Source organism: Phoenix dactylifera, chromosome 11 (genome assembly GCF_051530095.1).
Source record: "Phoenix dactylifera cultivar Ajwa chromosome 11, Ajwa_hap1_PhDact_Kaust_v1.1, whole genome shotgun sequence".
NCBI classification, from domain to species: Eukaryota; Viridiplantae; Streptophyta; class Magnoliopsida; order Arecales; family Arecaceae; genus Phoenix; species Phoenix dactylifera.
This window is the reverse complement of record NC_143200.1, coordinates 1,516,189-1,541,005: the sequence shown is the minus strand read 5'-3', so window position 1 is coordinate 1,541,005 and position 24,817 is coordinate 1,516,189. Positions and strand designations below refer to the sequence as shown.

General features: G+C 39.5%; 2 protein-coding genes across 2 annotated transcripts; one reads left to right on the top strand and one right to left on the bottom strand.

Annotated features, from left to right (window-relative positions):
- Positions 1-58: 58 nt before the first annotated feature.
- Positions 59-7,515, bottom strand: LOC148700550 (uncharacterized). The gene is made up of 7 exons (XM_088706335.1): positions 4,944-7,515; positions 4,695-4,853; positions 4,429-4,608; positions 4,152-4,346; positions 1,551-1,649; positions 868-1,482; positions 59-678 (listed from the first exon to the last, which is right to left on the bottom strand). Exons 1-7 carry the CDS (start codon positions 6,891-6,893, stop codon positions 340-342), a joined length of 3,537 nt encoding a protein of 1,178 aa, XP_088562461.1. The 5' UTR covers positions 6,894-7,515; the 3' UTR covers positions 59-339.
- Positions 7,516-16,988: 9,473 nt separating this feature from the next.
- LOC103711766 (thioredoxin reductase NTRB-like) lies at positions 16,989-23,550 on the top strand. The gene is made up of 2 exons (XM_008798037.5): positions 16,989-18,112; positions 23,166-23,550. The coding sequence occupies exons 1-2, from the start codon at positions 17,038-17,040 to the stop codon at positions 23,234-23,236; spliced, it is 1,146 nt and encodes a 381-aa protein (XP_008796259.3). The 5' UTR covers positions 16,989-17,037; the 3' UTR covers positions 23,237-23,550.
- The last annotated feature ends 1,267 nt before the right edge of the window (positions 23,551-24,817 follow it).

The following is a 24,817-nucleotide window of genomic DNA, read 5'->3' as shown; positions in this document are numbered from 1 at the left end:
AAGTTGCTAAAAAACGGGGTACCAGAGGAACAATATACTGATTGATTTGAAAGATAAATTGCAGGCACATGAAATCATATTATTGCTATTATTATGGATGTAAACAACACATTAATTAAGCATCTGTCCAAATCAAATGATGATAGGTATCAACATTCTGAATCTCAATTGCAAACTAAAGGAGCAAACTATAGAAATGAGAACACTCCAAATGAAAAAGGCTTAATGAGTAGTGCACAAAAAGAATGGCTGCCATTGATCTATTGGTAACACCTCTCCTGACCTCTATAGCGCGTAACTAACAAATATATATAAATATGTGTAAATATATAAATATGCTCAAAAGCCAAATTGTGGGAGGCTGAAACTGAAAGAGATGTAGTTGCCTGCCCAAAACAATGCAAGTACCAGTAGAGTTGTCAGGAGCACCCACATCCATGTACTCATCTTTCTCTTACCCCTGTTACGGAGGGGCATGGGAAGAGGTTGTATCTTATTATAATGCTTTGCAGCTATCAATGGCCTTGAAGGCCTCTTTGAAGCAGTTACTGATCGGCCCCCAGATTCCGGAGCATTTTCAGGCAGACTACCATCGGCAGCAGACGCACCATCTTCAACACCTTCATTTGTTGTGTCTGACTTGGCTGATACTTTCTTTTTCTCCTTCTTTAATTTCTTCTGCAGAAAAATCCATGTTGCTACTGTTTAGTGACAAATGATGTGAAATCTATCTCAAAAATGCCAAGTACATACCAATGTCTATGCGGCAAAAAAGAGGGCTACATTTGAAGATACCGCGTGAAGTTTTTAAATTTCAGAACTCCCTTAACAGCAGTAAAAAACCAGAAAGAAAGAAAAAGAAAAAACCTTTTCTTGGAGCTCAGCTTCCTTCTGTGCTCGATATTCAGCTCGGGCTTGGGCCTTCTCAGCTTTACGCCTCTTCCTTTCCTCAGCCTCCTTGGCTTTGGCCTTCTGCTCCAATCGCAACCGTTCCTTCATCTCAGCTTCAGCCCTTTTCTTTCTCAACTCCTCTTCCTTCCTAGCCAACTCCTCTGCCTTCCTTGCCTGTTCCTCTTCCTCTTTTGTTCGACTCTTCTCTTTTGGAGCAGTTTCTACCTCTTCTCTGTCAGAAACTGCAGCCATGATGGTTTCTTTTGGCATAGGTTTCATAGATTTTTTGGATTTGGAAGAATGATTTGTTTGTGCTGTTTGCAAGGCTGGAAATGACTCCTCTTTAGGAGGAGCCAGTGTGCCCAAATTTCCTGGTTTTGCTTCTGAAGCTCCAATGGCTACGGGTGGGTTATTTGAGGCAAAGCTTGAGCTTTTGTCTATGGTAGTACGTAGTGCGGGTGGCTCCTCATCTGGGCCAAGCGATCTTCCATCCAATGTCCTCAATCTCCTCAATGTGCTGTTCTTGTTGGATTTCATATACTGCATGCGAAATTCATCATTGTTGTTCCACAGCTCCATAATTTTTTCCACCTGTCAAGCAGATCATTAGGAACTGCTATGTTGCGACTTGTTGATCTGAAGTTCAAACATGCATTCACCTGTTTGCTGCAATGCAACTGCAGACCCTCTCGATCGCCGGAAGTTATAAAGTTCGCTGCAGCTCTCTGATCATTCTTGTACATATGAAAGTATTTGCTCTGCATACAGATGCAATAAATCATAATCATTTCATAGAAAGTAACATGGAAACCATTATAGTCCATTTTATTGAGAATGGTTATTTATCTATGGTATTCCTAGAAAACATGAGAGGTTGCACGGTCTCTGGCAGAGTAAGTTCTCCTGCACTTGAAAGATAAAGCTATGCAGATGAAAAAGGCATGCCCTGTTAACAGTTAAAATTTTCACCATACAGGAAAAACAAAATTCACCATTTCATTACAGTACAAAGCACAGAACGGTTAAGAAGTGACTTCTAAAACTCAAAATCTCAAATGCAGTGTGGGTCTGCTTCTGTGATTGATATAGATTAGCATTAATTCACTAGTATATGTTTGATGGTTTTTGAGCAAAAACAAAATAAACAAAATAGGCAGGAAAAACAAGATATAAAGGGAAAAATCTAAAGAAAGATCAGAAAAACAAAATACATGCTGATTTCTTACTGATATGTGAACCAGAAGCCTATAACAAAATTCAAAAAAATAAAAGATGTGCTGATAGTGATGAAAATGGAGGAAATATCAAATTAGAATATGCAAATGCAATCATAATTTCACATGATTTTCATAATAATTGAACCCAAGCTAGCAGATTGGGTTGCAATATTATCAACAGGTAACAAAGGGTTATCAAGTCATCAGCATGCAGACGTGTGTCCACAAACATGCACAAGGTGGGGGTGGCTGGGCTGATTCAGTCAAGTCCATTTGCACTTTCATCTGCGTGCTACACATCAACCACATTTTCATCTTCTGAATCTATTGGCAATGTAACTTCAAGTCAAATGGGGGATACCAATAATTAACTGCCTCCCTCAATTAAATAAGCCCCTAAATTTTTTCATGTCCCGGTAAGGTGTGCTATTTAAGTAATCGTACTTTATTGCCTTGCCATGTGCTAAGATCAATGACTCATAAAAGTTGTATAAGAACTAACAATGAGAAGTTTTGTATTAAAACAGCAATATGCATCTAGATATCAGTGGCAGTGAATGACATGAAATGTCTAAAGAGCCTTCAGCCATCAAAGAGCATGAGCCATCTCTGGGACCAATGAGCGGAAAAAGTTACAAGGAACCGAAGAGTATGAGACCATTTGATAGCATCTACAGCAAGACCCAAAATAGACATCATTCATGATCATCAAACTTTGCTTTTTTAAGGCGTCATTACAGGCAACACTAAAATCATCAACAAAGAATTGATTATATGACAATTTCCATATTGTTTAGAGACAGGAACAACCTCTCACAATTCAAAACATGGTTCTACCAAGTTCTAATTGTTTACCATTTTATGATTGATTTTACTGAAACCCAGTTTTTATTAGTATGCCAAGCTAGCAGTTAATTAATATATGATAAAAAATTGCAATATATCTACTGATAATATGAACCAGACCAAGGGCTTGAGATGTTCAACACTGCTCTACATACAGGGAATCCTACTCCAGCAAAAGTTAACATGTGGTATTAAGCAAAATAATAGAAATTTATTTTCAGACAAAGTACAAGATCAAAGAAAGATATAAATAGTTAAGTAAAGTAAGTCGAGGAATGGCACACTTGTTATATAAATTAATAATAAGTTAACACTCAAGGGAACGTAGCACGAAAACCTGACTTGGAAAATAATGAAAGAAATGCTGGATAGAAAAGGAACTAATTCTGCCTTATTTCTAGAGCCATATGTGTGGTTCTTTTGGCTCGAATTTATACTATCTTAAGGTCTGATTGGTTGTTTGTAAAGTTTCATACAACAAACAATCATAAAACCTGATATTCTGTAAAACAGTTTTTATTTGAAAAAAAAAGGAAATAGGTTCATACAACAAACAATCATAAAACCTGATATTCTGTAAAACAGTTTTTATTTGAAAAAAAAAAAGGAAATAGGAGACCAGTTTTTCAATGAACCAATTTTTCAGATTTAATGACCTGGCAGATTTTACAAAACCGGATTTTTATAAAGTTAGCAATCAAGCATTTTTCACAAAAACCATTCATTTTGGGTATCCTCTGAACCCATTTTTATAAAACTTGGTATCCAGACAACTCCTTAGTATCTCTATTCATCTTACAAAATAAGTGCCCAAATATACTCATTCAGTGGACTGTTTTTTTTTTTTTTTTTTTTTTTTTTTTAATACCATGCTAGCTTCGAAGTTTACAGTTCTGCCTTAGGAAGCAAAGTCGAAATTCAAAATTATAAACAGAATGAAATCAAGAATACTATAGGTATCTCTTCTGCAGTCTATGAAGGTATCTCCTCTCCAAAATATGTAATATGAAAGAAAAGACTTATGACTGAAAGAAAATACCCTTCAGAATCACAACTTGTATGTGAGATCTTGAAAGAGGAAATATTAAATCGATGGAAACAGAAGTAGACCATTTAATCAAGCTCGCATTATATTGTCTAAATATAGACAACTTGACAAAGACCATTGAGAATTCTAAAAGTAAGAAGATAGCACACCTTCGCCATCGACTCATTTTTGAGATACCTCCAGTGTCCATATGCTTTTTGACGAATCTCATCAGCTGTTCTAAATTGTTCTTGTACATCCCTCAAATGTTGGACTTCAACATCATATTCTTTCCGCACCGCTTTTCCCTTTGTTTCTGCTTCTGATAGATCAGCTTTAAGGGAATCCAATTCCTTTTTTAAAGTCTACAAACAACCAACGAAAAGTCTGAGTACATCAAACATAGTAATAAAATAACGAGAAATCACATTTGCAGATAATATACACCTTGAAGCGCTCTTCAGTCTGGTCTCTTTGGTCAAATGCCATATCAATCTCTGACTTCGGGCCCATAATGGAAGATAGCTGTTCACGATGGTGTCTCAGCTGTTTAATATTATGCAGATGTTGTTTTTCTTCTTTCAAGCCCATGGTCGAATGCTGAAATTCATGGTCCATTGCTTCTATCTACATACATAAGGAACACAAGGATGAAGAGATTAAAAGACGTGAAAGTGAAAATTGGATGGTTTTGAATTAGAAGAAAACCGTACCTTACTATCAATTTCTTCAATCGAGGTTGCATTCTTTAACTTGTTAAGTATTGACTGGACAGATTCTATTTCTTGTCGCTTAGCATTAAATGCAGCTCTTGCAGCTCTCTCTTTTGCTTTTGCAGTTTCTAGCTTTTCTCGGTATTCATTACAAATTGCCTGAAAAAAATGTGACAGTTCAAGCATAAGTGGACAAAAATGAAATAACAAATTCAAAAGAATAGCATGATATCTCTAAGCATTCACTACCTTTTTCTTTTGAACTGCAACACCAATAGAATCCCTGCTTCGCGTCTTCTCTTCTAGTTCTAATTGAGCATGCTTTATTTGCGCCCATAGCTCATCATCAGTGAATCTAGGGACTCTAATAATGTAACATGGCTGCCATTTGACCACCTGTGTATCCACCTTCTCTCCCTCAACAGATGTCCCACTAGGATCCTCTGGTGAAGCCTGGATCTCTTTGACAGTTTCAACTTCCTTATGAATAGGTTCTTCATCATCATCCTTACCTATAGCTTGGTTACCTTTAACAGCGCTGGCCAAACATTCACCAACTTCTGCAGAGTCATTTTCAATCCCAGGTTCTGATTTCCTTGCAACAGCATGATTAGTAGAAACATCTTTCTCAATTTCCACATCATTGCAAACTTTAGTCTCTAGCAAAAATGTATCATTATTGGAACAAACGACAACGTTTTCAGCTTCAACTTCACTCTTAGCATATGCATTTATTAGTTCTGGTTCTAGATCCGCATCACTGACAGGACCTGATGGTTCAGGCTCATCTGCACTGTGTATGCCTGTTTCAGCGTCTGAGGGGCCGGTTTCAACATTCTCAGCAGATTTATTGTTCACTTCGACTTCTTTCATCAATTCCTGGTCACCAACATGACACACACTTGAGTTTTTCGAACTTTCTGGATCAGCACTTGATTCAGCTTCTTTCACCACGCCATCAAGGCGACAGATAGAGCTGGCTTCATGACTTTCAGGAGATTCACCGCTGTCTGCTGTTTGCAACTTGGTCTTGCATTGGCCTTCAGATGCCATTGCATTTTCAGCTGAGCATTCATCTGCTGGACCCTCTTCAGCCACATTTGACAGCCTCACCTCTTCATGCTCAAGAGAAAGAGACTCAAATGTTGCGGTCTCCCTGACTACGCTCTCAGGCTTCCGTTTTTCTCCTCCATCAACAATTGCTTCTGGTTCAGCTTGGTCGCCAGCCTCTGCAGCAGTCTTAGTCTCCAGCTTTTCTTCCACATGAACAACTACTTCCAATTGCTCTTGGTCGTTCTTATCTGTCGACACAATCTGGGGGTCCTGTGTCTCCACTGCAACAGCTGATTCAGCTTCCACTCGATCACCAGTGCCTCTGGTGGCAGTCAAAGTGTCCTGCTTTTCTACTTCAACAGTCTCCACCACTTGCTTGTCTTCTACGTGAGTAACTGATTCCAATTTAGCTTGGCGGTCGGTCTCTGTAACTACGGTCTCAGGCTCTTGCCTTTCTTCAACTTCAACAGTGAATTCTGATCTAATTTGGTCATCAGTCTCTGTCGTTGCAAGCATCTCTTTATCAACTGATTCTGGTTCTACCTGGAGCTCGGAATCTATAGCGACAGTCTCCCCCTTCTGTTCTCCTTCTAATTCTACATCATTGTTAGCAACACCATTATTACTCTCTGAGTCACCTTGATCATTAACTTCCTTCTCCTTGCTCTCCTGCACCTCCGCTGCAGTATTTGTCTCAGATTCCATCTTTTCCTCCTTCGCATCACTCATAGCCGCCACATCTTTCCGATCTTCCACACCGGTCTCTGAATTCACAGCAGAATCAACACCCTCATGATCCCCTCCCTTCTCTCCATCCGTTTCCTTATCTCCGGCCGCCACCTCCCCCGCCGAGGGACCCACATTGGCCGGCGGCCCGCCGCCGCTCTCCTCGGCCTTCACCGGCTCCACTTTCCCACCCAGATCGAGATCCCTCTCCGCCGGATCATCCGAATCCTCGTTCACCATCACGAACGAGCCCTCGCTCTCATCCCCTCCGCTCTCCTCCCCCTCCCGACGTCCAATGCCGCTGTAATCTTCTTTGCCCTTCCGATCATTCTCCAACACCACTCCCGACCCCGCCTTCCCCTCGAATTCCACCTTCTGCCCGTCGCATCCACCATTACACTCCTTCGTATCCGCCGTCATTGGTCAAACCCAGATCGAACAACGCAAAAATCACCCAGAAAAACCGGGAAAAAAAAACAACGACGGCGGAATCGAAGCGGAAAAAGATCAAGTAGAACAGATCAGATCTTTCAAGATCAGAGTAGAACTTACGGTTCCCGGTCGATGCCGGTGACGGCGACGCCGCCTCCCCGCGAAATCGAACCCGGAGATTCCGAATTCAAGATCCCACCGGCCGGATCTCGAGCTTAGCCGGATCAAAACCAATCAAATCCGTCTTCCCTTCTCTCCCCGTCCTCCCTTCTCTTCTCTCCTTCAAATTATCTAGGGTTAGGATTTGAAGAGGACGAGATCGAGATCGAAATCGATACGGAGAGAGAGAGAGAGAGAGAGAGAGAGAGAGAGAGCCGGGGAGAGATTTAAAAGATGGAGCTGTTATCGTTTGAATACGACGAACAGTTCAAGATATTTAATTCTATTTCCTTTTTCTCAATACTAATATTTATAAACTGGCTTTTTTTTGTGATACAAGTCTTTGACTACCATTCCATTTTTACGTTAGAAAACCCTTTTTTTATAGCAGGGAGGATAAGATTAGTAATGGGAGAAGAGGGTGGGAATGCGGTTTCGGCGATATTTCTCGCCGTCTCCGTGTCATCCGAAGCCGGGATTGATGGCGGTGGATCCGGTCCACCGTCACTACGTCGGGCAGCGCCATCGTGCCGCTGAATCGTGCATCGTGGGCCCAACACGTGGCTCCCGCCGTCTGTTTCGTGTTCTGTGTGCGGGGGAACCGGGTTTATACTCCTTGCCACGAGTGTAATACACAGCGGACTTTGGAGTTCGTGCTGCGTAGACACGAATATCGAAGTCTGAGGTGTATTAGGTGGGCTGGGAGAGAGATGAGCTCAATTTTTGCGCTGTGTAGTGGATCTAAGTGGGTAGAAAGAAATAGCTTGTTAGCTTCTGGAAGGGGGAATGGCTTGGAAGGTTGCTCTTTCCTTCTAGATGGTGGTGGGGATGGGTGGCAGCCATGGTTGGCATAAATGCACTACTTCATGACACATGGCTTTCATGCTTGCTCTCCCACACTATCACCTACCATAGGGAGAGAGATGAGGATTTATCCCCTACAAAGGAGTTCTTACCTTGTAAAGAAAAGTACTAATAGTAAATAAAAGAGATTGTACCATCATGTGTAGTAGCTAACATAGACTGTCATGTGTCCATTTCAGGGTCAAGTAGCTACCTCTTAGGTGGAACCTAGGTCAAATTATGTTACATTTTCCATTTTAGTCCAACATGTTTTATCTTTAGGTTTATTGTAGTAGTGTTTGGTTAGCGAATTTGATCGATTAATATCGAATATCTTATACATTTTTATAGTCTACTTGCAATAGATTTTCGGTAAATTGGCTAAATTAAATTAATTGAGCAAATACAACCATGGGAAGAACTGCCGTAGAATTCCATAATATAGTTCCATAACTGAGTTGGAAGATCTGGTAAATAAAAAGCGACCTTTTTCATGTGACAACATTTTGCACCTAAGAAGGGTCAATGGGTCATGGGAGTATGAGACCTTTTTTCTCTAGTACAATCTAAAGATAAGACGGGGTCATTGATTCATTGAGCCAAATTAAATAAATCAATAACTATGGAGAGATCGATTGGGCCCCTCCAAGAGGCAACATGGTGCCAAGTGCCAACCTTCTCTTAGCTGTGTGATATAATAAGTTAAAGATTTGATGCTCAAATAATAACACCCTAGGCCCTTGTCTCCCAAATGTTGCTTTCTCCTTGCTTTTCTTTGGAAGATAGCCAGCTACCATGCACTTGAAGCACAAATTTTACATCGTTTTCCATGGCATGATGGAAAACTACTAGGAGAATTATTATAACCGAGTAAATAAGGACGTAGCGTATTGGCAACAACTACTAGGAGATTGACAGAGCCCCTCGTAGAGGCAACATGATGCCATCCTTCTCAAAACTCTTTGATATAATAAGATTTGATGGTCATATAAGAAAATCCTAAGCCATATATATCCTTGTCTCCCAAATGTTGCTTTCTCCTCACTTTTCTTTTGAAGATAGCCATATAATATGTCATAAAGCACAAATTTTGCATTGTTTTCCATGTCATGATCGAAAAATCCATGCACCACTGGATGATGAAATCATTTCATGCACGATGACCATTTCTTAATCATCAAACCAACTCATCACGTGTCTTTACATTGATGAGATTGGTTATGATCCTTTGCGGTCCGGATCGTAGAAATTTTCAACAAATGGGAAGCCTTGGTTGCTTTGATCTGAAGTTTTCAGAGCTCATATCTTATGACCATTAAAGGGTGGGTGAGCTAGTTGTGCACTTAATGAATTGGAGAAAGGAACTATTCCTCTATCACTGTAACATTTGATGTGTGGTTCCATCTCTATCTACTATGGACCGGTTCAGCTTTGACCAGTTATTTGCAAAGGTAACATCTTTCACCTACTCCATCTCCTTTCAATTCCAAAACTAAAACTTTTCATTCCTTTTTTTGATGAGATTAAGAACCGACCCACATGCCATTTGGTCCCAGCCATGGTAATTATATTTCCTTTTTACCATGGTAATTTCTGATTTCAAAACTACAACTTCCATTCCTTCTCATCCAAAATTGACATGGCAAGTGATAGATGTTAGGGATTATAAAGAACAATGCAGCATTTCCTATATAGTTAAGTGCATGAGAAGGCATTGGGCAAAGCAACAACAAAAATTCTGAGGATGCTTCCAATTAATATCAACTACTTCATGATTGATAAAAATTAGATTATGATTAGATTATAGCATTTTTTATATTTCTAATACAGTTAAGTGCATGAGAAGGCATTGCGACTATATCGTAATAAACTGTCATTAGAAGCAAGCCTCCTAAAATGATCGTGGTTTTGTCGACTTTGTGCAGGTAATTCTTCTTACATCCTATTCTAATTGTGAGAGAATCACAACTTTGACAACAGGCATGTTGAAAGGTCCTCAAATATAATATATTTATTTGGTATATAAGAGACCATATAATGAGTCAGAACTTCTGTTGTCCCTTCAAAAAAAGCCTGGGATTCTAGAAATGTGAGAGTAGGTATCTCTTGGAAGAAAAGTTCAGATTGCTGAAAGGCAGGCCTCCTCATTATCAGCATGTAAAGTGGATTAGGCCGGCCTTAACTGCTGTGGCCATCCAATTCTAAACCAAGCATAGTCAAAATTAAGTAGTTCATTGATCATCAACAAGAAGATATATCTTTTTTCAATCCTCAACTTAGGCAGAGATGGTACGTTATCGGTCTCTATCTATCGGCAATTGGTGACACTGTTGCTGTCCTTCTATTTGTGGTCCCTATATATATTTGCATAAATTAAAGTCATATAATTGATGCAGTAAAAAGAACTGAAAATGATGGATGCGAATGCGACCAGCATATGAAACATGGTGACACATAATGCTTTCAGAATATCCTTGTTCCCTACATAAATAAGCACATGAGTGCTCACTCCATGATACAATTCTCATAGTCTGAAGTATTGGTTCAGCTGCAGGCAAATGGAATGAATTGTATTCATCAGAGCTGAGGTGCTTCCTAAATGCCATGTTATCGGTTTTGATATTTGCCATGCTATTCCCATCAAAAGAAAATGCTTACCATATTGTTATCAGTGTTCTTCAATAAAGCTAGCAAATGATTTTTAGATTATGCCTGAATAGTTGAAGTGTTCATCAACTATTTAATGAGTCACAACCTTATCATAAATAGTCCATGGCTTATTCATGAAGGCTTTGTGACATTGAATAAATGATGCCATTCATCATGTTTCTCCTTGCTAGTTTTTCTCTCCCTCTATCCTCCTCACTTTGTCTTGTTATTTCTGCATGTATCTGCATTGATATATCAATTCTTTACATCCTTCAATTATTATTTTGTGATCAAACAATGTTACTGAAGTCTCTCTTTGAATGAGAAAATCTTTCCAAATATATTGCCATTTTGCCTAACAGTAAATTTGCCCTCTCCAAATTACTTCCCAATCAACTAGCCATGTCCCCATACCACATGAAGAGTTCCATAGATAAAATGATAGAGCTAAGCTACATATGGGTGAAAATTTCTGTCTATATTCCATAGGGAAGTAAGTACTAATAGAGAGAATACAAGATACAAGCAACACACCAAAACAAAGAGAAAAATCACTAAAATGAAAGCATATGACCATACATAGATGACACAAGCATGCGTCTAAATGGGACACCAATTCCTCGTACTGTGTGATTTTATTGTCCTAAAAGAGGGAGAGAAGCCCAATCAATAAGGCATGGAAATGTGCACACAATTCTTCTAGAGGTAATAACGTTGACATTTTATCAGCTTAGCCATGTGAATTGAGGTCCCACTAAGTCTCACCTCTTGCTTGCAAGGACCATTAAGAGATAACTTAAGCCATTAGGTCTCTAACGATTTCTTTTATTTTCCTTGAGATGGGAGTGGGTGGGGAAGCTTTTTGAGAAAAGTTGGTGGAAAATTTAATGGTCTAATTATCCTCTATGGACTCGTTTGGTTCGCGGGAAAAGATGGAAAATATGGTCAACGGAAAAACAAAGAAGCACTTCTTGTTTGGTTAGAGTTTTCAAAGGAGAGAGATAGAAAAACAGCATTTTCATGGAAATAAAATTCTCATGTTTTATGGAAAAGAAAAATTCAAGGGAGACTTGGAAAAGCTATTTTCCCATCGCTGCAAAATTAGAGTCCCTTTTTCCCCAAAGCACTCTTAAACCATCAAAAATTATGAGTAAAATCTTTTCCTTTATTAAGGGTATAATAGGTAATTTATACAACTTTCTCAGAAAAGTAGATACTCAACTAAATATAAGCCATTATGAGATATGCCACTTTTTCATAATCAACCAAATATGCTAAAACTATTTTTCCAGACATCATATTTCTAGAAATCATCTTTCTAAAAAAAACATTTCAGCGAGGAAAAGCTTTTTCTGCGAACCAAACAAGTCCTACTTGGCATAGTATTGGATCCAACAATTCTAGATGCAATCAAGCAACGAAAAAAATGCCTGTTCAATTGACAACCTCTTAATCTTGGATATATGTAGCAACAGCTGCCGGTGTATATGTGGCTTGCGAATGTTGCCATTCTCCCTCTATGGGAACTAAAGCTTATGAGGCCATTGGATAGCCACTTTATTAGCCATATGTAACCTTTTTCTCATTTCACTAGAAGATGTAACTTTCAACTAATCAGACTGGCATGGTCAGAGTAAATTTGGTGAAACCGTCGAAATCACTCTTTGTTAATGGTATGTGTTTGCAAGATACAAGAACTATGTCCTCCAAACCCAATTTGGCTCAGCTCCATTTACCCACTCATGGTACCAAAATTAGCTTAGAATCCATCAAAAAGAATTTTCTTACATATTGAAAAATATCAAATGAGATCCATATTCATGCAGGTAACATAAAAAAGAAGCTCCTACTCTAATTGGTTCATACAATGAGTCAAGTAGGGGAATTCTTCACTCATATTGCAATGGTTTTTATGACAAAGTTGGATTAGATTTGTTGGAGAAAAGATCAAGAACTGCAATACACATATCTACACTTTAGCTCAGATCAGTGAAATCTGATCAAATAAGATTAGGCAGCAGTTTGCCTAAGTATCTGTAAAGTAGCATGAAAGCAAGCCTCTGTTTAGTTAAGAATCTTTTAATCCTGTGTTGTGCTAAAACAGTAACATGACAACCAACCCCCACCTGGGATTAGGCCGGAAAGAGAGAAATACTCAAGAAGAATTACCAAAAGTTGTGTCGGATTAGCAGGCGACCGAAGGTAGTGTTTCCACACTAGAAAGTAAGTATCAAAGAATTGGTGTTCTAGGATTTATTATTATTATTATTATTATTATTATTACAACCACAGCTCTAGAGGATTTGCACTCACAATTCTAAGCCAAATATTGGAATGGCATATAATGAACCAGGGCATGTTTTAATGCTCACATCCCTCTGCTTAGCAGCCAAAGTATTGAGTTCGATTCTTGCGAAGAATCTGGACCTAGATAATTATAGCGTAGATGGGTCTATCTTTCTCTCAAGAAAAAAAAAATAAATTAGCTATATATACAAGTGTCGACCAACTTCATTTTCCTGTAGACCATTTTAGTCAACCATTCCAACCCCTTCATGTTCTAATATTAGCATTACTTCTTCTTAGCTGATATCATGAAATTTATATAGAAAACTCTGTTGTGTAAATGTTGATAAAAAAATTACAGTGTCGAGGACCCTTCCTCCCTTCTTTTTTCAAGAAATCAATACCATTGAGGTTCATTGGTAGACTATTGATCATGGAAGAGCCCACCCAAGATAACTACTCTCTGTATTTGCTTATTTTCTATTTACCTTAAACTCTTCAATAGCAACCCACTCCAAGTCCTAACCTTGACCATAGTATGCAAGTCTGATCTATTAAATGCGAAAACCCTATCATGACTTGTTCTCGAGCCAGACACCAACACTATGTTCAAAGTTAATTTGTCAAAAGAAAAGAAAAATGGAACTAGTGAAGCAAATGAACCAAGTCATCCCATGAATATGATAGCTTGGCTTGACAAAAAATGTCAGGTTAGGTAAAAGAAAAATAAAAGAAAATTGATCTTTTCTTTGTCTAGTTAGATCAGCTAATATTGATCCAAAACTGAAAAAGATTGGATCTTAACCAACCATGCCTTGCAACTCACCTAACCATAAGTTCTACAGCATGTACAGATATACTCATATGACCTACTCTAAATATGGTACATACTATCTTTTGCCTAGATACATTGTAGGAGCTAAAAGAATCTTCATCTACCAAAAGTCTCGCTTTTGTCTTTAGAAGAGAAAAAAGAATTGGCAAATAGTAAAATATTATTTTACTTCTATATGGTCCCACATCTAGTTTTTGTCAAAATAGAGGGTTCTATAAGTAATTTTTCATTTGAACATCTATGAGCAACTCATTGGCAGATTCTAGTTTAGATCCATCCCAAGGAAAACTCAACAGGAGTCTGTATGATTAGCGGAATTTATGCATAGCTTCCTGGCTATATGCAGCCCCTGCTCATTTGACCCCGACTTCTCCTTCTTTCTTCTTGGAGAAACCCTAATATTCTATTCTCTCTATTATCGGTTGACGCCACATATCAAAACTATTGCGATGGCAAAATGAATACTTCTAGATTTTTTCTCTCCGCTTCTTCCTTCAGAATCTTTGATTTCTTTTATATTTTTCTATTCATTATAGTTTCATTTTGCTCACTTTTAGTATATCCGCAAAATGAACTCTTTACGAATTAAAAATCTAAAAACTGTAAGATATTTTTTTTTGTCATAGTGCGAATTTTGTTGCCCATTAGTTAAAATTCTCTATAAATTATATACTTTTTATATTGAAATTCTTGATTTTTTTTTTTCATTTTATTTCGACATATGTTGTGTATTATTCTAGTAATTAGAGTAAAGTTCTAGGTTTTGCTCAAAAAAAGAAGAAGTAATATTCTAGCTTATTGCAAGTATCCATCATGAGAACTTTTATAATATGATAATAAGTTGAGATAGCAATAGTAGTTATATATCTATTCTGGTAATAAAAAGCTATTGTTGCTAGTGGCCAAAGCAAAAGACCTGCAGCTCACCCATCTAGTGAAACCTTCGTCACCAAATGGGTTAGCGTATATGTTTCATTTGCTGCTTCTATCATTTTCATGTAGTTACTATGATGATTCTAATTAATAACATGCTACATTTACATTTAGTAATTTATTTTTGTATGAACATGCAAGCTAATTTATTTGCTTCCAATTATGGAATAATATTTTATATTTTGATTTTATTATCTTTAGCGACGTTGAATTCTTTGAGAAAAATGAAAATGCAATGTTCAACACTATTTGCTTGATTCTACTAGTGGTTATTATTAGGTTCTATCTTGCTAACTGATCTATTTATCAACATAACATGAGTATGTTGGAGATCGTATGTGTCTTGGTGCATCCTAGATCGACCACTCATAAATTCCAGTTATACTTCTCATCCATCCTGTCTTCTGTTTGTAATTAACCACCCATTTTCCAATCTTTGGCAATGAAGATTATCAAATGCAGGGTGGGCAATTTTTGTGCAAAGGAAAAGATTGATAGGGCCTAGGCTGATGTGCCTTTGGCACAAAAATTGCCCTTTAAAAGCTTCTAATTAGCCCAAGATTACACAACTTTGAACCCAGACATCTAGTCTAAACTAATAAATAAATTTCATAACACCTAGTGGGGTGTCTATGGTCCTTAGTTGGTGCAGTTTCTGGTGTAGCATTATTTTTGCTTCATTAGGTGGTGTAACATTAAAAATTGGACCCAAACAAACATATGTATGTCATAGGCAATGTAAACAATAACCATCCAACTGAATAAAAGGAAAGGGACAACCAAAGCAGGTTTGGCAATGGTATCAGCTTAATGTATGCATGTCCAAATGCATGAGCTCAAGCTGATATAATCCAAATAGCTAGGCTTATTATTATTTTTTTTTCAGAATATAATGAGCAGGAACATATCATGACAGCCCATCTGTTCTCATCAACTTGTGTCATTGACAAGATCGATCACTTAGCCTTGACTTGTTCTCACTATAATAAGAGAAGAGTGTCTGGCTTTGTTGCTGCTCAAAGGCTTCACTTCTTTTTCAGAAAATTTACATGCTTACATTAAGCTTAACCGAGAGGCTTCTGGTTTAAAAAAGCATAAAGTATCCCTAAAATGTCATTCATATCTAAGAGGAAAGATGAGTCTAATACCAAGGAGTGTTGTCTCTAGATTAAGTTCTATGAGAAAATATGATTCAGTTTGAGAGCATCCAAGGAGTTATGTTATTGCTAATATCGATTTCTAAGTAGTCAGCTGAGATATGATAATGGTGTGAAATGCTAGCCAACTTGCCTAACTGAGAAAACGAAAGCTTACCTTTTATTTTTGCTGTTGAATGGATTTTGAGCCCATAAAACAGAAGAAATGGTACAAGATATATAACAAGAGGAAGAAATGCAGTCGATGCCTCAAACTCTTTTAGTTATCATACAGTAATATTATATTTGAACGAAAGAGAAAAGCCATCTACGTTTTTGCTTGTAACTTTTATCCCCAAGTAATATTTTGCTGATAAAGTATTTCAGTAGTTGTAATCTCACATTCATTGTTGTCAGAGAGCTTCAATTATCAGCTTTCCATGAAACCATGACTTATTCATAGCATTGGATGCGTAACTTGCCTGATCCATGGCCAAAGATAATGCATTTTTTCATGCTCTCTCAAACTTTAAATTGAATAAATTATCAACTTCTATAAAGGAAAAAGAAAATAAATATTGACTCGAAGTTAGACGGCTGGATCTTTCATCACTTCTGTCAGTTACAATATAACTCACATCTTGCACCAAAACGTGTTTTTCTCAGCATATCCTCATCATTTTCTTCACCTGTATCATCTTGTGATTGTGATTGGTCCAAGCAATACAACCATTTGATTAGAACAAAGAGAGAAAGAGAGTAGATATCGACCGTTGATGTTGGCATAATGATATTTAGGTAAGGGCGACAATTAGGTCGAATCGGATCAGATATGGATCAGATAGAACATGAATTGGATCAAAAATTCGTTAAATAGATAAACAAGTAGTCCGGCCCTTATGAACCGGAACAATTGCTGCTGCCCCAATTGAAAATAGACCTTAACACACACGCACGCACACACAACTCAAATTCATTTGAGTCTAGACGAGTCTGAACAAGTGGGAACCCCAAACCCTACCAACCGTAGAAACCTCAGTTCCGGGTCGTAACAAACCTAACCCTGACCCACTATGCCACGAGTTTTGGGCCAGAAAAAGAGGAGCCCTCCACATCAATCCAATCCAAAGCCAAGGCCAAGCCCTAACTCTAACGCCGGTCCCCCCACGTGGAGACGAAGCCCTTTGACCCAGAACGCACACCAGGAGGAAGTCCAAAAGCCCACCACAAACAAAAAGAGGCGCCCGAAAACTCCCCCACATTTAAGCCTTCTCCCCTCCGGATTCTTTCCATGAGCCTCCGCTCCAAGCTCGCCGCCTTCGTCAAGAAAGCCCGCTCCCTCGCCGGCGCCGCCTCCGCTGCCGCCTCCTCCTCCTCTCCCGCCGCCGCCGCCGCCGTCCCACCGCCTCCCAAGGCCTTCTCCACCTCCACCATGGACGACGCCAACGCCGCCGCCCCCAAGACCCTCCGCACCCGCCTCTGCATCATCGGCAGCGGCCCTGCTGCCCACACGGCGGCCATCTACGCCGCCCGGGCCGAGCTTAGGCCTGTCATGTTCGAGGGCTGGATGGCTAACGACATCGCCGCCGGCGGCCAGCTCACCACCACCACCGACGTCGAGAACTTCCCCGGATTCCCGGAGGGCATCCTTGGTTTCGAGCTCATGGACCGCTGCCGCGCCCAGTCCCTCCGCTTCGGTACTCACATCCTCTCCGAGACCGTCACCGCCGTCGACCTCGCCGTCCGTCCCTTCCGCGTCTTCTCCTCCTCCAGCACCGTCGAGGCGGACGCTCTCATCGTCTCCACCGGCGCCGTCGCCCGCCGCCTCCACTTCCCCGGGTCCGACGACTTCTGGAACCGCGGCATCTCCGCCTGCGCTGTCTGCGACGGCGCCGCCCCCATCTTCCGGAATCGCCCTATCGCGGTCGTTGGCGGCGGCGACTCCGCCATGGAGGAGGCCAACTTCCTCACCAAGTACGGCTCTAGGGTTTACATCGTGCACCGCCGGGACGCCTTCAGGGCGTCGAAGATCATGCAGGCGAGGGCGCTTGGGAACCCCAAGATCGAAGTGGTCTGGAACTCGGAGGTGGTGGAGGCCTACGGGGAGGGGGAGAACGGGCCCCTGGCGGGACTGAAGGTGAGGAACGTGGTCACCGGGGAGATCTCGGATCTCAAGGTCTCTGGGCTCTTCTTCGCCATCGGGCACGAGCCCGCCAGCAAGTTCCTTGGGGGGCAGCTGGAGCTGGACTCCGACAGGTACATCGTGACGAAGCCCGGGAGCACACAGACGAGCGTGAAGGGAGTGTTTGCTGCCGGAGATGTGCAGGACAAGAAGTATCGGCAGGCGATTACTGCTGCTGGCTCAGGTTTGTGCTTAAAAATCTCACTTTCATCAGTTCTTTGTTCAGATGTACTAGTTTGTGCCGTGAAAAATGGAATTTTAAAAAATCGGTGTCTCTCAGTGAATGGTTTTTATCGATGAATGGCCTGAGTATGGATTTGTAAGATGAGTTAAATTCTATCTGTATATTAGAGCTTCTTTGATAAGCGGGTCCTGTTTCTTATGCTTATCATTAGGGCCATGTATTTAGTTTATATTGAAGGTTTCAGGCCAGAAAGTGGATCGACATCATCCTATGCATTCTGACTTGGTATTGATCTTGTTAGATTTTCCATCTTAATGTCTCAATGATATCCTGCTTACCATTGAAATTTCAGAAGCTATTCCAATGTTTTCAATTTTTACAATTATGCAATTTATGCTCATGCTTGTTTTATGTTGTTGTGGAATACTACATTCTGTTTGTTTCCTTATTTTTGAAATTTCTTTTTTCATATATAAACACAAGTAGGGTTGTGAATGAGCAAACCTGAGCTTTGGGCTGCTTAGCTTGCCTCACTAATATGAAAAGGTAATTGAGCTTGAGCATTGCTGGATCTGAGCATGACAACAGATGTTCAAGATTGGGTTGCCTATTACTTGAACAAGCTTGTTATCAAGCTAAGACTGAGCATCTGTTTATTTTTGCAAAGCCCAAAATGCTTAGGCCCAGCTTGTTTAAGTCGAGCTTTAAATGAAGTCTGAGCTTGATTCCTTTCCAAATTAGATGAGCTCAATTGCTTTCTTTCAAGTTGAACCCAGGCTGTTTATGTACAGCTTGGTTTTATGCAACCACAGGCACGAGGCACATGATAACTTTAGTCAAAGGTTCTATGTAGGATCCTCTTCTTGAGGTTTAAATGACTCTAAACATTCACCATGTTAAAAAAAATTTCCAATTACGCAGATAATTGGAAAGTGGAGTGCTATCACTTCTACTCCATCATCATGAGGAAGGTTCATTTATAGTCTAGCCACCTGATTATTATTGTCTTGTGCATGGATCTTTACTTAACAAGATGACTTGGAACTTTCTCATTTATCATTTACATTTGTTTATTGTTATGTCTGCGGTTCAACTTGTCAATGTTGATCCATGAAATTCTTATGTTAATTTATTTTCTGGATACCATAATGGAGGAGTGACTCAAGACCCTCCACCAAGACTAGATGAGGTTCTATTTGATTCAACCAAATCATTGGTTATTTGGTTCTTTTTCATGACGTTGTACTGCTGCACTATAACTGTTTTACTTATATATCAGCTAGGATTGTGGGTCTCATCTTAAAAGTTCCGAACCCTTTTTGATGAGTGTTGACAAAAGAAATGTGAATGCTAGGAGGCCAATATGCTTATTTGTATGCCATGGCAGTCAGCAGATATTGATATGATGAACAAGGTTACAATTGTACTATGGGATAAGCATTAGAAGTATTATAGCCAAATTGTTTCAGTCTTCTTGTGCCTGTGATCATGAAGGGATGGTATAAACATCTCTATTGTAGAAATTGTTTCATGTGTAACTTTATGTCAAGGAATGTTGCCTACCCATATTTTTGTTGGTGGTGGGTTAATGCTGCCCTGGTTTAGATTTACAGTGTAGTGCTGAATTTTGTGATCCAAACCAAGTTTTTAAGCTTAAGGGCTGATAGAATGGTAAGTTTTTAAAACAGTTGTATATTTTTAGGCAATACAAGTTTCTTAGGTTATTTATTTTTTTTTGAGCAAAAGAGGTTAAGGTTGGTGGAATCATTCCAAAACATTCGGTTCGGAGCGTACTAAGCCATATCAGCAGCAGACCGGGACGATTCCGGCCTTCAAATTGAGAAACTGGCGAGAGGGGGGGGAGGGGGAGAGGGAGGGAGAGAGTCGAAGGGTGGCAGATGGTTGGCAGAGAGTGACAAAGGGCCAGGAGGGCCACAAAGGGAAGGAAGAGGGGCTCCACTCTTCAATTCTCCTGTTTCATTGGAAACAGGGGTCCTGGAGGGGGCTCCTTTTGAATTTTGAAGAATTTAAGTGAAGTCGGCAACCCCCTCCTCCGCCTTTCTGCGCTCCTCCCCGACACTCTACGACCCTTCGTTGGCTTCTGCGGACTATCTGCTACCCTTCGTCTCTCTCCCTCCCTCCCCTTTCTCTCTCTCTCTCGTTTTCCCTCTCCCCCGCTCTTTCTGCTGTGTCAAGCCATGCTTCGCTGGCCTTCTCCCTCCCTCTCCCTTCTTTTCTCCCTCTCCCCCTCTCTCTTGCTTTTTTCCTCTCTCCTGTTCTTCTCCCCCTCCCTCTCTAATACGAGCCTAGGACGGAACAACATGGGGCCATGCCGAACCGGGCAACTGGTACGGGCTCCGGTATCGGCACAGCAATCCTTGGTTAAGATGTTTTATCACCAAATACATGCTATATGTTATAATGGTTTGATTGCTGGCATAGAGATGCAGACTAGGAGTTACAGACCTTATGAACTTGTGAAGCGCAGCCAATAACTTTGAAGCAAACAATTGGGGGATCAGATACTAGAGGTAAATTGTTACTGATCATTGTAGTAGATGAGACAGGGGATGACTAAAATTTATTCATCTGTGATGAGGTCCTCATGAAATGATATGGCAAAGAGGATTCATAAAATAACAGCTTGGCATAATATTTCCAACAAAATCCTCCCAACTACGTGGCATATAGCAGAGTACGTTTCTCTTGTGTGCTTGGTCTATAGTGCTCATCATGCTGAATGATAGGCCACATGAGTGCAATACCTTCTTATTACATTTTTAGGACTTCAGCATTGGAGGAATTATGGTAATTTTTTCTATTGAGTAAATGAATTGCATGGAGGTGCAATTAGAAGCATCTACTAATTTTTTCATAAAAGTCTAGATCAGAGTGATTACTCTATCTGGTCTATTATTCTACCGGCACACTTCTTTAGCCTTGTTGTTTGGTTATTCATCTCCCTCTCTCTTACATGGCATGCAATTGGCATGTCCTTTGATATGAAATTTTTTGATGTAGGTGATGACCTTTCGAGAGTAATCAAAACACTTCATTCATCCAATACAAACTATTAGTGAACTTTAATTTAAGATCTTTTTACAGATATTGCACCCCTACTTGTGATTTTTGTTTTTTGCTCATTTCATGCTTCTTTTGCACTGAACTGGCAAATTTGTGGTGGTCATGATAAAGATTTTCCCCCTATACGAATTTTAGGGATGGATGTTTTGTATCCACTGAATGTCTTGTTGGCTATAGTAATCATATTTTAAAAGAAAGGTAGCTATGAAACCTTAATAGGCTCTATGTAGATTCCTATCGGGCTACGAAGGTACCACAAATTATTCTTGCTTGACTGGAAATCATACTCTGTAGAAGCGTTTCATTAGTGTGATTTTTTTTTTTAAATAAGGAAGGTTGCGAAATGTGGTCCCCCAAGAGTCTTGCAAAGGACTGCTCATATTTGAAAGAATTGCATAGAATTGTTGTGCTGGTTTTATAATGTTGTACTCCTCGTATAATTTGGTCTCACGTGTATCTGGTATTGTATTTTAGTGTTCAAAAACATTGTCTTATTTTTTCTAACATTATAATGAAGATAAAGTGCAATACAATGTATAGGCATGATCAGAATTGCACTTTTTTTAAGCTTTGCAGAAAAGCAATGTGTTGAGTAAGATGTATGACTTATTTAATTTTCCATTCTATGGGAAATGGAAATTGCTCTTCAAGGAAGATTTTAAATTAAAAAAAATTGGCTATAACTTCCAAGATTTTCTTTGATGGAGAGTATTAGGGTGACAACTGGCTCAGTTGTTAAAGTCACTCTATGTTGGATACAAATGACCTAGGTTTGAATCCCATTCTCATCCTGGTTTTGATGGGCTTTGTTGGATGGGTCAATCCAAGTATTGATACATCTATATTGTTAGTACAACAAAGCAAAAGGGAAAAAAAACTTGCATTATAGCTTATGAGAGAAGGGATTAAGCTTTATGAAATATCTTTTGTCTGAATCTAGCTTAGTATTCTGAGAAATAGCTGTGGTACTGTGGATTCTGGAGGCTTGTGAAGCAATGCTCATGGGCAAAAAAGATGGCACAAACGTTAATACTTTTGAGTTGCTGATAGATGGATCACATGGCAATGAAATGCTTATGGGCAAAGTGGTGCCACAAATATTGTGTTATAGAGGTTCCTGAGAGATGAATTCCTGGTTGGTGATTTTCAAATGCTACAGAAACAAGACCAGGGACCTGTGCAGCAGGCAGGAATGGCCCTCCCTTATAAGTAATACAGGAATACTGCATAGAATATTTGAAAGCAGTTCCTTCTTGTGAAAGCCTGCTCCACTCTTTCCATTTCTTTCATCAATTTTCTTCCTCCAATTCATCTTCTTCTTATTGCTTATAATGGATTGTCTTGTATCATCCTGTCACTTGCGAACATATGTGCCTTTTGTTATCCCTTATTCAACCTCCATTTATGATATTCTCTTCAAGTTTGATTTTCTTGAATCATAGTGTTAAACATTATACTTTTTAAAGAACTGGTCTCTATTATCTATAATTTCATATTTTCTTTTTCAGCATTTACTTTCTCTTACCATTAGAGACAGTCACTTCGCTCTCATGGTATGCTCTGGCCATTCTTTTACTTGAATGTCATGTCTTCCCTGAGGACATCTACATCCTCTGGCAAGTTTAATGTAAAAATAATCCACTGTGCATTCATAGGCCTAAGCTGGATTTCTCTCCTAATGTATACATATAGATCGCAAGCCCTATTAACGTTTTTTACATACCTTGCTCTTCTAAGTTATGCCGTCGGTTGTGTGACAAAAATAGACTAATGTGAAGGAGATTTATAGGCTAGAAGGTTATAGGGCAGCATGCACTTACTGGATCTGATCTTGTTAATTTGATAAATTTCCCATTGAGACACCTGCAAGAGTGTCTAGACTCTGCAATCTGCATTTATCATTCCCTACAATATCCAATAACCATTTCTGCTTTTAAGCTAATATATTGATGTTCAACAATCATTGCAGGATGCATGGCTGCTTTGGATGCTGAACACTACCTGCAGGAGATTGGAGCTCAGGAGGGAAAGACTGATTGACTATCTTTGGATCATGTTGCCAGCCGTCGAGAGAGTCCAACAGTGGTGGCAAAGGCTAATCTTTAAGACACAGCATTTACTTGCTGATCTCTCGCTGCAGTTTGTCACCAGAAGGTCTTCGTAATAGATGATGAACTTAGCATCTGTTTCAAATTATTATTTTTATTTATACGATTTGATTAAGCATCCGAGTTCTGTTAACTCCGTGCCACTATACTCTTGGATATTTAGAAGTTAATGTTCCTCTGAGTGCAGGTCATTGTATCCTGAAGAATTATTTTTTCATTGCAAAAAATTCCTGAATTGCATGCTTTTATCAGTTCGCAATGCATCTCTGCTCTGATGATACCTGCAGAATTATTCTGAGTCTCATAATACTACCCCGGTGGTTCTGGATGTATTTAATGCTTCTGAGGAAAAATCTTAATACGAGTAATGAGTAAGATACAAGGTGTGTGCTTATGGTTCTCCCGGTAGTGGGTTAGAACCCCTTCCCTGTCTCGAGAAAAAAGTGAAGATAAGGGGGTTGGTACTCGAGTTGTGCCAAGTGCCTCTCGAGTTCTCGAGACTTGAGACATGGTCCCTAGCATTACTTTTTTTTTTTTTTTTTTTTGGTGAAAACGGCTGCTCAGACTACCCTAGCATAAGCACAATCAGCTATATCAGCATCAAGCAAATACCATAAAGCAAAAAAGAACAAAAAACTGCTGCATCCAGAAAAGATCTTCGGAGTGGTGCGCAACGAAGGAGGCGATCTAGTTTTAAAGTGACTCGGACCTGAAAAGAGATGGTATGTTTCTTCTATCTGATCACTTTCATTTAGTTTCCTCGGACTTTCTAAACTAGCGTTAGCTGTGACCTCTCGGTTCTCCTCACTGCGGAAATAAATCAAGCACATGCATATAGTCCTAGAGCAACATGAAGTAAAGAGCTTCAACCTGAAGCTATATAGAAGCAAATTGGAAGATCTATGAGCCTGTTTCAACTTCTTTAAAGTTTGAACAAATATGAAGTTTAAAAAAAGGAGTTGGACTAATAAAGAAGTAGAAGTCTCAGCTATGAGAACAAAAAAGTAATATAGTCGCTGAGTTGATACATCCGCTTCAAGCACCTTTTAACAGCCCCTTTATCTAGCCTATAAAAGGAGGGCTACTTCAATCATTTGTAATCAATGGATGGAAGCAAAAAGTACGGATGTGCTTTCTCTTCATAAGCAGCAGCCTTTACTTTGTTTATGTTCTTGGGGTGCCGCTTGTGGACCATCTTTTGAAGTCTGAAAAATCAGCTATCAAAGTTCATCACTAGAGGTGTCAATGCCTTTGCATTGTTGTGGCTTGAAAAAAGTCCCATCTTAGAAGAGCCTTCCCCAAGCTCATTTTGTTATTCATACATTTCTTATCCTGTTTATTCATGGTTCTTTGATTTTAAAATCATGAAACAAACACCAATTAAGAGCTATAAGAATGACTAGAAGTCCAGATAATTTAGGAGATATTTTGAAGGACACAGTCTGGGTGTAAATTTGTTGAGCATTCTAATCTGTTATTCCTTTCTTCTTTAATTTATTATCATACTGCATTG